The sequence below is a fragment of the Fringilla coelebs genome (assembly GCF_963513975.1).
Source record: "Fringilla coelebs genome assembly, chromosome: 5".
Taxonomy (NCBI): domain Eukaryota; kingdom Metazoa; phylum Chordata; class Aves; order Passeriformes; family Fringillidae; genus Fringilla; species Fringilla coelebs.
This window is the reverse complement of record NC_140033.1, coordinates 42,961,940-42,974,090: the sequence shown is the minus strand read 5'-3', so window position 1 is coordinate 42,974,090 and position 12,151 is coordinate 42,961,940. Positions and strand designations below refer to the sequence as shown.

The following is a 12,151-nucleotide window of genomic DNA, read 5'->3' as shown; positions in this document are numbered from 1 at the left end:
CCACCAAACACATGTTCCCACTGTGAAATTAGTGGCTTTATACATACCTTTGATAGAATGCCATCATTTCTAAGTGACAGACTCCTTGAGTGTTTGAATAAAAAAAAAAAAATCTGTGCGTTTCTCCAAGATAACATTAATATATTCAGGAGAAAGCATTGGAAAAGCATAATTCTAGGTACCTAGATAACTTCTGGGTTTGGTCAGGGGTATCAGTTACACTCTGAAGAGATATAACAATCAGCTACTCAGAGAATATTTATAGTGCCTAGCTGAATGTATTCCTGCCTATTTCCATCAAGAAATATTTGACACCAAGTCATCAACTGTGATTACTGTTGCCCAATTTTTTTTTTTAATTTAAAAGATAACATAGTTAAAATAAATCCAAAAAGACAGACTTTTAGCTGAAACAAATGGTTACTCAGTACAAAACAAGATACAGGATAAAAAGTTCAGACACTCATAACATGACCCCAAACTCATTGAGTGTTGACTTAGAGATGTATGAAAAAAATACATGGTGAAATTAATGATTAGCACATTTGATTATTGAAATAAAAACAATATAAGAGACTAATCCGTATAATTTCAACTGTACCACTTTTAACTGGGTTGTTATCCATGTCCTAATACTCTACAGGTAGCTGAATTTCACTATGGGCAGAATCTACATCTGTATCACAATTCTGGCAATTTCTGAATCAGAAAACCACTCCCAGTGTATATCCATGTGTTCTCACATCAGATTTTATCATACAGGCCGAAATAAAAGAGAGTTGGTGGCAGGGCCTCCATTGACCAACATATTTACTTTGGGATGGGCTTATTGTTAGGGAAATACTCTGCTGAACTGTGGGTGACCTCTTCTACCTCCTCTTGCATATGAGTTATTTCTAGCTAGCATACAAAATTGAAACCAGATATGTTCAGCTTTACGTGCACCCAATGAAACCGTGTCCAGTACACACTGCTGGCTTTCCTCAGGCTGATCTGCAAAGGAGTCCATCAGGGGAAAAACACATCACATTTTCATCTGCCCACTCCTCTTCCCAGTTTCCATGATGGAGAGGTGCTGTCACAGAGGCTGATAGTCTTGTCACTGTTTTAATACTTAACTGATTATGGAATAAGTCAGACTCACCATTTTCCTCCAAGAAACAGACTAAAGTGTAATTCTGAAAATATTGAGAGTGTATGAAAATGCTCTGATGTCCTCTATAGTATTTATAACAATCTTTGTCTTCTGTTTCTGCAACTAGCACAATAGAGGTGGTGAAAAAAGATGTCCTATTAATAAATATAAATGGATATTATATCAATATTTATATGGCCCATCTACATAGTCCACTGCAAAATCATGAAGTGCTGTAAATCTGATATGTAGATATCAGTAGCAAACAGATGGAATGATGAGTCATTCAAGTATTTATGATATCTGAAATAATCTCCATTGCTGTGTTATGACCTGACAGTAATGAGACCTTCTCCCTTTTTGTGTCCCAGTTAATTAATCTATGAGATTCAAAAGTAATGTAAAATTTTAGAGGCATGCAGAGAACACCTGTTACAGATAACAGTGCTTTCATAGAGGTCTTTCTCCCCTGGCTGTATAGAGAGATAGTGTTACCCTGAGTCTAGATATCACAATGGATTGATTAGGCACTAACAAAGAAGACAAAGTAAGTATGGTCCATGATTCCCAATGGCAGGATTTGGAGCCTGATGCTTCAGATTGTTCCCCTTCCATACAAAGTTTTGCTTACCAAAAAGATAGCTTATATCTCAAATTAAAAGTCGCCATTTGTCAGAAATCTAGTAAGTGCTGTTTGATAAACTAAGAGGAATGAGGTGGAGTTATGCATATTTTTATTAAGCTGGGCTGTGCCTTCACTCTATTGAGTAATAGAATTTCCTGTTCAGGAGAAACTGGTTAGAAGGGTTATGTGATGATGGGTAAGGTATAACACAGTATCCTTAGGATAAACAAAATCAGGAAAAAAATACCTAAATAAAAATTGTATTTTTTTGTGACTGTCCTGTTCTTCACAGCTTTCAACGGGAACAATTGTACTTATTCTTGAACATAAATTATGGATGCTAACAGAAGCTGCATTGCAGTCCCAGCAATATAGTAACACTTGCATTTGTTCTATAGGACTTATTTTTCATTGTTTCAGAAGTTTATAATTTTTTTTAGTACTACATTGTATTTTCTTCAGTTCACCAAATTTGCCATTAGAAGACCTCGAAAGGCACTAGAGAATAATAATAATAATAATTTTTAAATGTCTCACCACAAAAATAATTTCCCTTGTGATCATCTGAGATCTCCTTGATTATTACTCCACAGGCATTGATCCTTGTCAACAATAAAATCAGCAAAATAAGCCCATTAGCTTTTGCTCCTCTGAAGAAACTGGAAAGACTTTACCTGTCCAAGAACAACCTGAAGGAACTCCCAGAAAACATGCCGAAGTCTCTCCAGGAGATACGGGCTCATGAGAATGAGATCTCCAAGTTGAGGAAAGCTGTCTTTAACGGGCTGAACCAAGTGATTGTCTTAGGTATGAGCATGAGAAATTATAACAAACACAACTGAGTGTTTTTTCAAGATGCTATTTGTAGCTTGATCAGTGATTCTAGTAGAAGGGCAACAAATGCCCCAATAAATTGTACCTCCAAATTAGCTTTGACCTGAAGAATCTAAGTACCTGCACTGCAGCACAGCTCACAACCATGTTTTGTTGGCAGAGCTAGGCACCAACCCAATCAAGAGTTCAGGCATTGAGAACGGAGCTTTCCAGGGGATGAAGAGGCTCTCCTACATCCGTATCGCAGACACCAACATCACAAGCATCCCAAAGGGTAAGAAATTCCATCAGTAGTTCAGACATTTGTCTAATGTGGTAACTTCTACTCGGTTGGGAAAAAATGTTACGGAAGCTTTTTGAGTCTCTCCTTAAAGTATCTGGTTTTAAACCAGATGACTTTTATTAGTTTGGAAAACTTTGGCTTTTGGTTACAAGAAGCTTCATGAGAGGTGCACTGTGAAATGTCATTTTATGTTATTTTGCTTTTCTCGTCTCACAGCTGAAATATAAAATGGAAGAACATTTTCAGCCTCCAAGCCTGGTTATTGAGCCTGACTAACATTACACAGCTGTAAACTCATGTAGAATTAGCTGAAGTTGTACAAGCATAAAATCAGCCCTCCACAAGTCTGTGGGTTTGAAGCCAAAAATAGTGTCCCTATAACAAAACAGAAACCTTTGCTATTTTTCAAAGTACTATTGCAAATTCCTACAAAATAAGAACAATTTCATTGTAATTTATTAAAAACAAAACAAACAAACAAGAGTGATTCCAATGCAGAGGAAATTATATTCAATTTATTCATACTTCAGTCAATAGATTGTTTTGAAATGGCTGAAAACTTTTCGAGAGATAATACTGATTTTTATTGCTTTTCTTCCCATATTTCCTGTTTTGGATGTTCTTTTGAGGGACCTCAGATAGGTAAAATGTGTTTACTCTCTTTTTTTCCCTGATAAACAGAATTTGTAAACTAATATGTACCCTAACTAAAATGACATTAAAATTATTTTGCCTCATACTTACAGCTGCGTTTTTTACTGCTGTTTATTGTTAAATATCTAGCTGACGCATATATGGAAAGTCTGGCTAAAATGAGAGATTTTTCTACATCCCATTTACATAATCATGAAGGGTAGAATTAATAAATGAGAAGAATTTAATTTGGGTATTTTCCAAGAGTTAACTGCTCCACTAGGAGCTTGGTCTTATTTCATGCTAAATAAATTGTTACTATCTGTTTTCAGTTTCCCTGATTTTGAAAGTTCTTTATTTCATTTAGTGAATAGTTCATGGGCATGTTTAGAAAAAAATATTTTGTCAACTGTAAAAAAGCCTTGTTATAGTACAAATATTTTTTAAAATGGAAGAATCCAGTTTAACCAAAAGTAATTTAATGGTGTTCTCTCTTTCAGGCCTTCCTCCATCCCTTACTGAGCTTCACCTTGATGGCAACAAAATCAGCAAGATTGATGCTGAAAGTCTCTCTGGACTCACTAACTTGGCAAAGTAAGAATTAATTTCTTCTTTTCACATAAAATATTAGTTGAAATTGCAATCACCACACACACAATTATAAAACATAAGTCTGGCCTTCAGGAGTATTGGAATCATTGAAATAATCATAACTTAGTAGGAAAGGCTTCTGAGGAATTTTGTAAAGATTGAAGAGAACAAACACTTTTTTTTTATATGCCTGACAAAACTTTTCATCTGTTTTCAATTATGGGTGCTATATGCTCAGGACAACTGTTTATTTGATTTACAAAAAATGAAAAGAAAAAGAAAAGAAGAGAAAGGAAAAGAAAAGAAAAGAAAAGAAAAGAAAAGAAAAGAAAAGAAAAGAAAAGAAAAGAAAAGAAAAGAAAAGAAAAGAAAAGAAAAGAAAAGAAAAGAAAAGAAAAGAAAAGAAAAGAAAAGAAAAGAAAAGAAAAGAAAAGAAAAGAAAAGAGAATGAAACACACGTACACAAAAAAAACCAGAACAAAACAAAACAAAAACCCAAACAAACAAGCAAGAACAATTAGACTTTTAAAATTGTATCATGTTGCTTTCATTTCATGTTCATCTTTGGTTTATCCAGTTTTCTTAGAACACAGCAGTGCTCATGCAGTTTGCCTGGAAAATGAGGAAAAAAGTACATGGGAACCAAAACTTCTTTCAACAGTGGTTCCTTTGTTTCTCAAGAAAGGCAAGTCTGCAATGAGTCCAGGAACATGATTAAGAAAAAAAAAATCATAAAATTTAATTGAAAATTGTTACTGTCAGAGTGACTTTGCTAATCTGTGACTGTGCTGTTGAATAAGTTTCTCTAAGTCTAAATAAAAAGAACAATTCCCAAAAAGCCATCATAAAGGACGATTTTTGAATTCACATCAAAAATCATGTAGCAGAGAAAAATTGTCCTTTACTACAGATAATTTTTATAATTTAATATTCAAAAAAATACTATGAAAATGGTTTTTAAAAAGACTGATAATCAGACTTTTAAACAGATTACTGGATTAATGGATTTTCATCTTCATCATTCTGCTTGTCATAATGAGGGTAGAAAACAGAAATCAGAAAAAGATTACTGAGTAATGGGAGTTAACTTTACAACTATTTATAGTTGCTTGGACAGCAGTTCAATGCAATGAAGTGTATAGTAACCTAATACTTTTTTTTAATCTGAAAATTCCAAGATATAAAGTTTAGAACACCTTTCCAGTTCTTATAAACTAAGACACTTCATATTATGTTTCATGGTAATACTTTATCACAGACTCAAAAAGAAATCTGTCCTAGATTTTAATGAAAAAATAAAAATACTATAAATATGGATTAGAGGACTATGAAACACTTATTTTTTGTTACAGAGGCTTAGAATAGATTATAGTATTCTTCAGAGAAATTAAGAAAACTTCCAAAACCAAAACAAGATGATAACTACTCAGGTAGAGAGTAGTTTTTATTACTGGAGGTGGGGGTTGTGGGGCATGTGAGCTGTCCTGCAGATGACAGTTTTTCTGTTTTTCTCATTCACACTTGGAAAACACCGCAGGCAGCGTCACATGGACAACATTGTGGGAAGTCTGCCTTAAGACATAAAGTTTTAAACAGCAGGTGCCAATGGAGACCTAAAAATATCTGAGCTTGGGCTGCTTTTATTGTGTACTGTATGGAACAACAAGATACTCTGTTGACCAAGATGTGGAGATGTGGAGCTGCTCAGAGCAGGCTCCACGTCTTGAAGCACTCTCTGCCCTGTGCTTAGGCAGGCAACCTAAGCACAGTCAGAGATGCTCTTTTGCACAGGTGAGAGGTAAGGAAGAGCACGGATTGCTGAACAAGGAGCACATTGCACAGAACAAAACAGACAGATGAGGAAAGGAGGGAGCTATGGAAGAACTCTAGCCTACCATAAAGAACCCCAGCTTTGTTTATATGACTAAGTTTTCAGAGATATTAGGACAAGGTCAGATAACCTTGTTCAAGCCTACTCAAGCTTGACAGTCTAATAGCTGCTCTAAAGCACAGATAAACTTTGAGAAACAGGTAATTTTTCTGGCTGTTAAAGGAATTTTTTTCTGTATTAAGGAATTTTAAACTGTAAAACGTTTCATGCAAGAGCTTGGTGTACATCTATTTTTCATTCTCTTTTGAGTTTTCTTGCATTCTAGCAGATGTACAATATATGTCCTTTTTGTTTGTTTGTTTTCCTTGTAAAATTACTCCTAAGTTTTTCCAAAGCCTTCATTTAGTGATTCAGTGAAAACCCAATAATCTTCTAAAAGTAAACCCAAAAAAGACTTTGCTGATTACATGCAGGAATCAGTTCCAAGAGGACATTCACATTACACGTTTGATATTACCAACGTCTATATTCTAATAAAACTTACTGAAATGGTCTAGCTCCATACAGTGGAAATTGAACCAAACAAAGGGAGTTTTAGATTAGATATTAGGAAAAAATTCTTTACTGAAAGGGTAGTCAGGCACTTCAACAGGCTACCCAGGGAAGTGATAGAATCAGCTTCCCTGCAAGTGTTCAAAAGACACGTGGATGTGCCACCTGGGGACATGGGTTAGAGGTGAATGTGGTGGGGCTGCATTAATGTTTGGGCTTGGTGGTCTCAGAGGTCTTTTCCAACCCTAATGATTCTATGATTCTAAACCCATAATGACAATAACAGTGTTGAGCATCATGAAGTTTCTATCAAAAACATAGCGGAAATGATTCAGCAGGAATGTCAGAGAAAAAAGGGGGAAAATAATTTGAGATTGTCTTCAATTTTGAGATATGTTTTTGATGATGCTCTTCAATGTTTTAGAACACTTGGATGAGATTTACTGAGATGCTGGGAAAATGTTACTTAATCACTAATGAAAAAGGAAGTAATATATCAAATGTATGAAGCAAGAATGGTTTTTCGAATTCTTCCTTTCTTTTCCTATGGGAAGGCTGATGGAGACCATATTCTTTCCAAATCACCCTCTGTTTTACACAATAATATTGACTTACTTCATCTGCAAGCATAGCCCCAAGTGACTGAGAGTTTTTGTAAGACATTTAGAGGAGATGTAATTACATATCATTTCACTCCTTCTGGGATTTAGGTCCAATTCACTACAGACCCTATAATTTCATTCTTTCCCTAAAAGACTGTGCAAAGGGACTATTTTCTTCAATAGACTAATATGAGAGTCAGAACTGGTTTTCTTGGTACTGGTCTCCCAGGTTTGATACATCTTCTTGTAGACCTGCATATGTAGAGAGAACATATTTAGATAGGTGTCAAACAAGAATTTATAGCCCTCTGACAAAACATGGAGGTTTTTTTTTTCCAATCTTTTCAAAGACATTCACTATGAGTACACATCACTGAAGTCTATTGTAAGCATTCTGTAGAACTTCAGACTGAATTGCTGAGTAGGATCCAATTCCCCAAGCTTTCCTAAATCCTTGTATACCCTATTCAAAAGAAAGTTCATTCTAATAACTTTTAATGAAAATCTTTCATTATCAAATTCTAGCTAGGAGATGGGACTCTGTGAATTGATTTCTAAGTGACGTAAATTCATGTTGATGTAAATGGGAGCTCTCATTAAAGTCTCCTTTGTCGTTTAATAGTTTGATAGCATTGCCATATTCAAATTAGTAGGATAAGACTATTTGCATTATAAGTAATACTAATTAATACCAGGAAACCTCTCAGACATAAAGATCAAGTAAGGATTTTCAGTCCTGTGATTTTGTTCTAGTTTCAGGCCCTGACTTCTGAAACTGCTGCAAGCCACAAAGAATTACAGGTTATTAGGTAACTGTGAAGAAGGCTTTCTTTAAAACTACTCCTCCATAGCAAATTATTTTAACATGAGGTTTCTTATTACCTGTATTAAATTCTCTTATTGATTAAGCCATTAAGAAATCTCAGAGCATTTGCCCCCTCAATATTAAACAAAAAAATGCTTAAAGAAAGCCAGAGCAAAATAGATTAGCTAATTTAAGCCTTTATAGAAATATCCTATAATTACAATACTCCTGATGATGACTTCTCCTGAAATATTGTCACTGGTTTCTTCACTGCAACACAGAGCACTGTAAATTATGGCAGTGTCTTGAAAAATTTTTGTAGTTTAATAATTGCAAACCAAAATACTATCAACACAGAAAAACACAGATAGAAACAGGCTGTCGAAATGGAACTTAAATTGTGCTATAAACCTAGTATGTGGATGTGTAAAGCAGGAAGGATGAAAACTCTGTATTAGAACTTGGGAGAAATGTGTAAGTCCCACTTCTATGTCCTACCAAATGGATCATGAAGCATGACAGAGCTCCTGTTTCCAGCATGGAGCATGGCTGTAACTATTTAACTATCTTAGAAGGATGTGGTGGAGTTTTAAGTTTAACCATTTTGGTAACATGGGTAATGTAATTTGACAAAAAGCTTCAAACAGTACTCCTTAAGTTACAAATATCATTTATTCAGTGTTTCAGCTTCTAACAAAAAACTGGTGCCTATGGAGGGGCTCAGTGGGTATCTGCACCAGGATGAGTCACACAGCTCATCAAAGGATGCAGTTTTGTAAGCACAAGTTCAATGATACAATGATAATTGTGATTTTTCACATCACGTGTCAAACTTACGTAATTGTTTTTATTTCACCTAGCTCTACCAAGCTCACATACAATTCTGAAAATTAGCCAGGTCTGTTCTGCAGCAGCAGTGTAGAGTAGCAATCAGCCCAAGAAAGATAGTTATGTAGGCAAGTTTAACACTTTTTTTGTTGTTTTTTTTTCTTTTTTAACTTTTTCAGACTGGGTCTCAGTTTCAACAGTATTTCTTCAGTTGAGAATGGCTCTCTTAACAATGTGCCTCATCTGAGGGAGCTCCACTTGAACAACAATGAACTTGTCAGAGTACCCAGTGGACTGGGTGATCACAAATATATACAGGTAAAGTTTACCATACTGTCTCAGAGAGAAATAGTTCCTAATGGTATTTGTGTGTTTATTCAGTCTTGAACAGAAATGTTCACAGTATTTTTAACTTGATGCAAGTTTCATAAATGCTTGAATTATCAAGAAAATGTTGAATACAACAGGAAGACTCTTATTCCGATTTTTTTGTGGAAATGGTTATGGAGGTGTACAGATCTGGAGGTGTAAATTCATTGTCTTTGTATGTCTGAAGGGCCACAAAAAAGATGGGATTATTTGTGTACTTTGTTTTCCTCTTTACTCAAAAAATAATTTCTAAAATAATTTCTTCTGTTGATTTTTTTTCATTTCTACTAAATGAAGTTTTACAACCTTTCCCACTAACCTTTCCTTTGTTATCTCACAAAATAGCCCGATCAGGAGGGCAAATAGACAAAATAGGCATTTCACATCACCAGTATGTTTGAGGTCCTTTTGACCAGATAGCTAGAAATATTGCCTCTTGGGAGCAATTCAAATTTGTCTTCATCCAGATTTTACAGGAAAGAAAGCTCCCAAAGGATGAAGACTCCCAAATGTAAATTACTCCCTGCATGTTGCTTGGAAAAATTCTCCAGAAGTGGTGAATCTGGAGCTAGATAATATTCATCAGCTACTTTAAATTGTCATTAGTGGTTACTTTGGCTCTGAGTCTTGTATAGTTGCACTCATGAGAATGAAAATATTAGAGCTGGAGAGAAACCAATTAGCATCAAATATATTCTGTGTATACAGCACATGCTCCAGAGCCACAGTGCTGTATTCATAATTTCATGTCTTTGGCTCCTCCTTTGGTTGCAGTTCCACCAGCTGACAGCAACATTATTAGATTGCCTTGCACAATTTGTGCACTTTCTGTAGAAATTATGTAAATTGAGTGTATGCTAGGTATTTCAAAAGGTAAACAGAGTCAAGGGTGTCGCCCTGATTTTTTAAGATTTTCTAAGCCTTCTGATGTTTACATTCTTGTAACAAATTTTCTCACACACTTTCTGTAAATAACTCATTGTTTTGCATTATTTTATAGAAGAAGAGAAATTTGATAGACTGTTAGGTTGTCCAGTGTCATTGGAGAGGTGGCACCTTCCCTCTCCAATCCACTGTCACTTTTAGAAATGTATAAGTGTTAAAGTTAGAAAATAAACTACCCTTTTTCTTCACCTTGGGAGCAGCGGTTGCGCTTGTGTTTCTTCATGTCCTATAGTGACACAAGGACTTGTTTGGAAAGAAGACATGTTTGTAAAATATTGCCAAAATGCATATGAAACGTTTAATATGAAATAATTTCTCTTACTTGCTGTAATTTAGCTCAATTTTCTCATTCAGTACTTGTATGCTTTTCAGGTGGTCTATCTTCACAACAACAAAATTGCTTCCATTGGCATCAACGACTTCTGCCCTCTTGGCTACAACACCAAAAAGGCCAGCTATTCCGGCGTGAGCCTCTTCAGCAACCCCGTGCAGTACTGGGAAATCCAGCCCTCTGCCTTCCGGTGTATCCACGAACGCTCCGCAGTACAGATTGGGAATTACAAATAGATGTCCAGGGATGGGGGTCGGTCGTGTTCCAGCTAAAGTGTCTGTCCTCATAGGCCTGTCCAAAAAAACGTTGCTAACAGTTAACGCCAAATGCCAGAAACTTCACTTCTAAGTGGAGATGATCCATTGATGTAGAATAAATGAGTCATTACAGATGTACAAGAGCGAGCAAACCATCAGTAAGAATTGCCCACTGTGCTTTAAACTGACTTATTTCAGCCTTCTTTTCCAGCATGCTTTCTGTGGCATTTTTCAGTTTGCTGAATGCCACAGGTTTTCAGATTCCACTGTATATGAAATTCGGAGTAAATATTTGTCAAGTTATGATTTATTAAAAAAAAAAAAAAAGACAGTGATCGAGGTTATTTTTATAACCACACACAGAGAAAAATAGCAGAGGGGAAAAAAGACTCTCAAATCATCTTGAGACTTGAGAAGGTAAGAGTTACCTCCTTTAAATTTATTTCAAGCCCTGGAGGTTTAAAAATATCCACTATAAGATAATTCTGAATGTATCTATTTAGCAGAGGCAAATAAAGTTGTTGCTAATGTCATTATTTTTGAAAAAATAAAATAAATTTGTATTGTACACATAGTTCTTTAAAGTTTGCCATTCTTCTAGAGCAATGCTATTCAGAATTAGCCTAACATCATCCTAATAAATAAAATATTGAGTAGTCTGCAGTAAAAAACTTGTAACCTATATCTGGAGCTCAATGACTAAATTTCTCTAGAGCAAATCCTTCTCACCTTAGTCACAAGAGCAGTTTTTATGATTGTACTGCCTTGCAGTGTATGGTATAAGGATTTAGTAACTGTTATCAGTCCATGTATTTATCTAAACAAAAACCCATAGCAGTTCACTTTTCACTTATTCTTCATTGTACATTTATCAGCATCCTTTACTGGTTTTGGTTTTTAAAAAAAGGAATTGTGAAGTAGAGCTACGCAGGCTCCTCTGTCCAACAAATCTGTGGAATTTCAACTATAAAAGCAAAACCATAAGTATAGAAATATATGAAGTGAAATAACTGCTATTGTGGATATTGTTGGGACATCATTTGTAGATGTATCTATTTAGAGTGATTTGGAGCCCTCTGTAAATTGGGATTCATCAACCCATACCAGCGGGTAGCAAGCACATCAAAGGTAGGCTGCACATATCTACTGTCAATCTTCAAAGCTAAACATATACTCAATAAAAACATCACCTGAAAAGAATCTTCTGCAGACTCTTAATACTCCAAAGTCAATCTCTCTAATTTGTAAAACTTATATGTCATTTATATTAAAGAATAATGTAATACAGGCAAACTCCAAAGTGTTTGTCATTCTTCTTCTGTTTTGATAGAATAACATAAGTGTGTCAGAACCTTAAATAAGTCTTGAAAATTGAGCATCTTTGTCATGGTGATGCTAAAGTAAGAATAAGTTGTGTGAAATTGTTTTGCCTCAAGGAACATTTTCACGCCTGACTCTCATAGGTATTTTTTCAGGAGCAAACAAATATAGTCTTTTTATAGCTGTCATTTATTCAGTAGTAAATAATTG

At 35.2% G+C, this 12,151-nt stretch overlaps 1 protein-coding gene across 1 annotated transcript in view; it reads left to right on the top strand.

Annotated features, from left to right (window-relative positions):
- The window catches only part of DCN (decorin), a 38,939-nt gene extending 27,034 nt beyond the window's left edge, over positions 1-11,905 (top strand). Inside the window, exons 4-8 of the mRNA XM_084205610.1 lie at positions 2,354-2,567; positions 2,755-2,868; positions 4,011-4,104; positions 8,899-9,037; positions 10,406-11,905. Coding sequence (XP_084061736.1) covers positions 2,354-2,567; positions 2,755-2,868; positions 4,011-4,104; positions 8,899-9,037; positions 10,406-10,600 — 756 coding nt within the window. The 3' untranslated portion in view covers positions 10,601-11,905. The remainder of the gene's footprint in view (positions 1-2,353; positions 2,568-2,754; positions 2,869-4,010; positions 4,105-8,898; positions 9,038-10,405) is intronic.
- Positions 11,906-12,151: the final 246 nt, after the last annotated feature.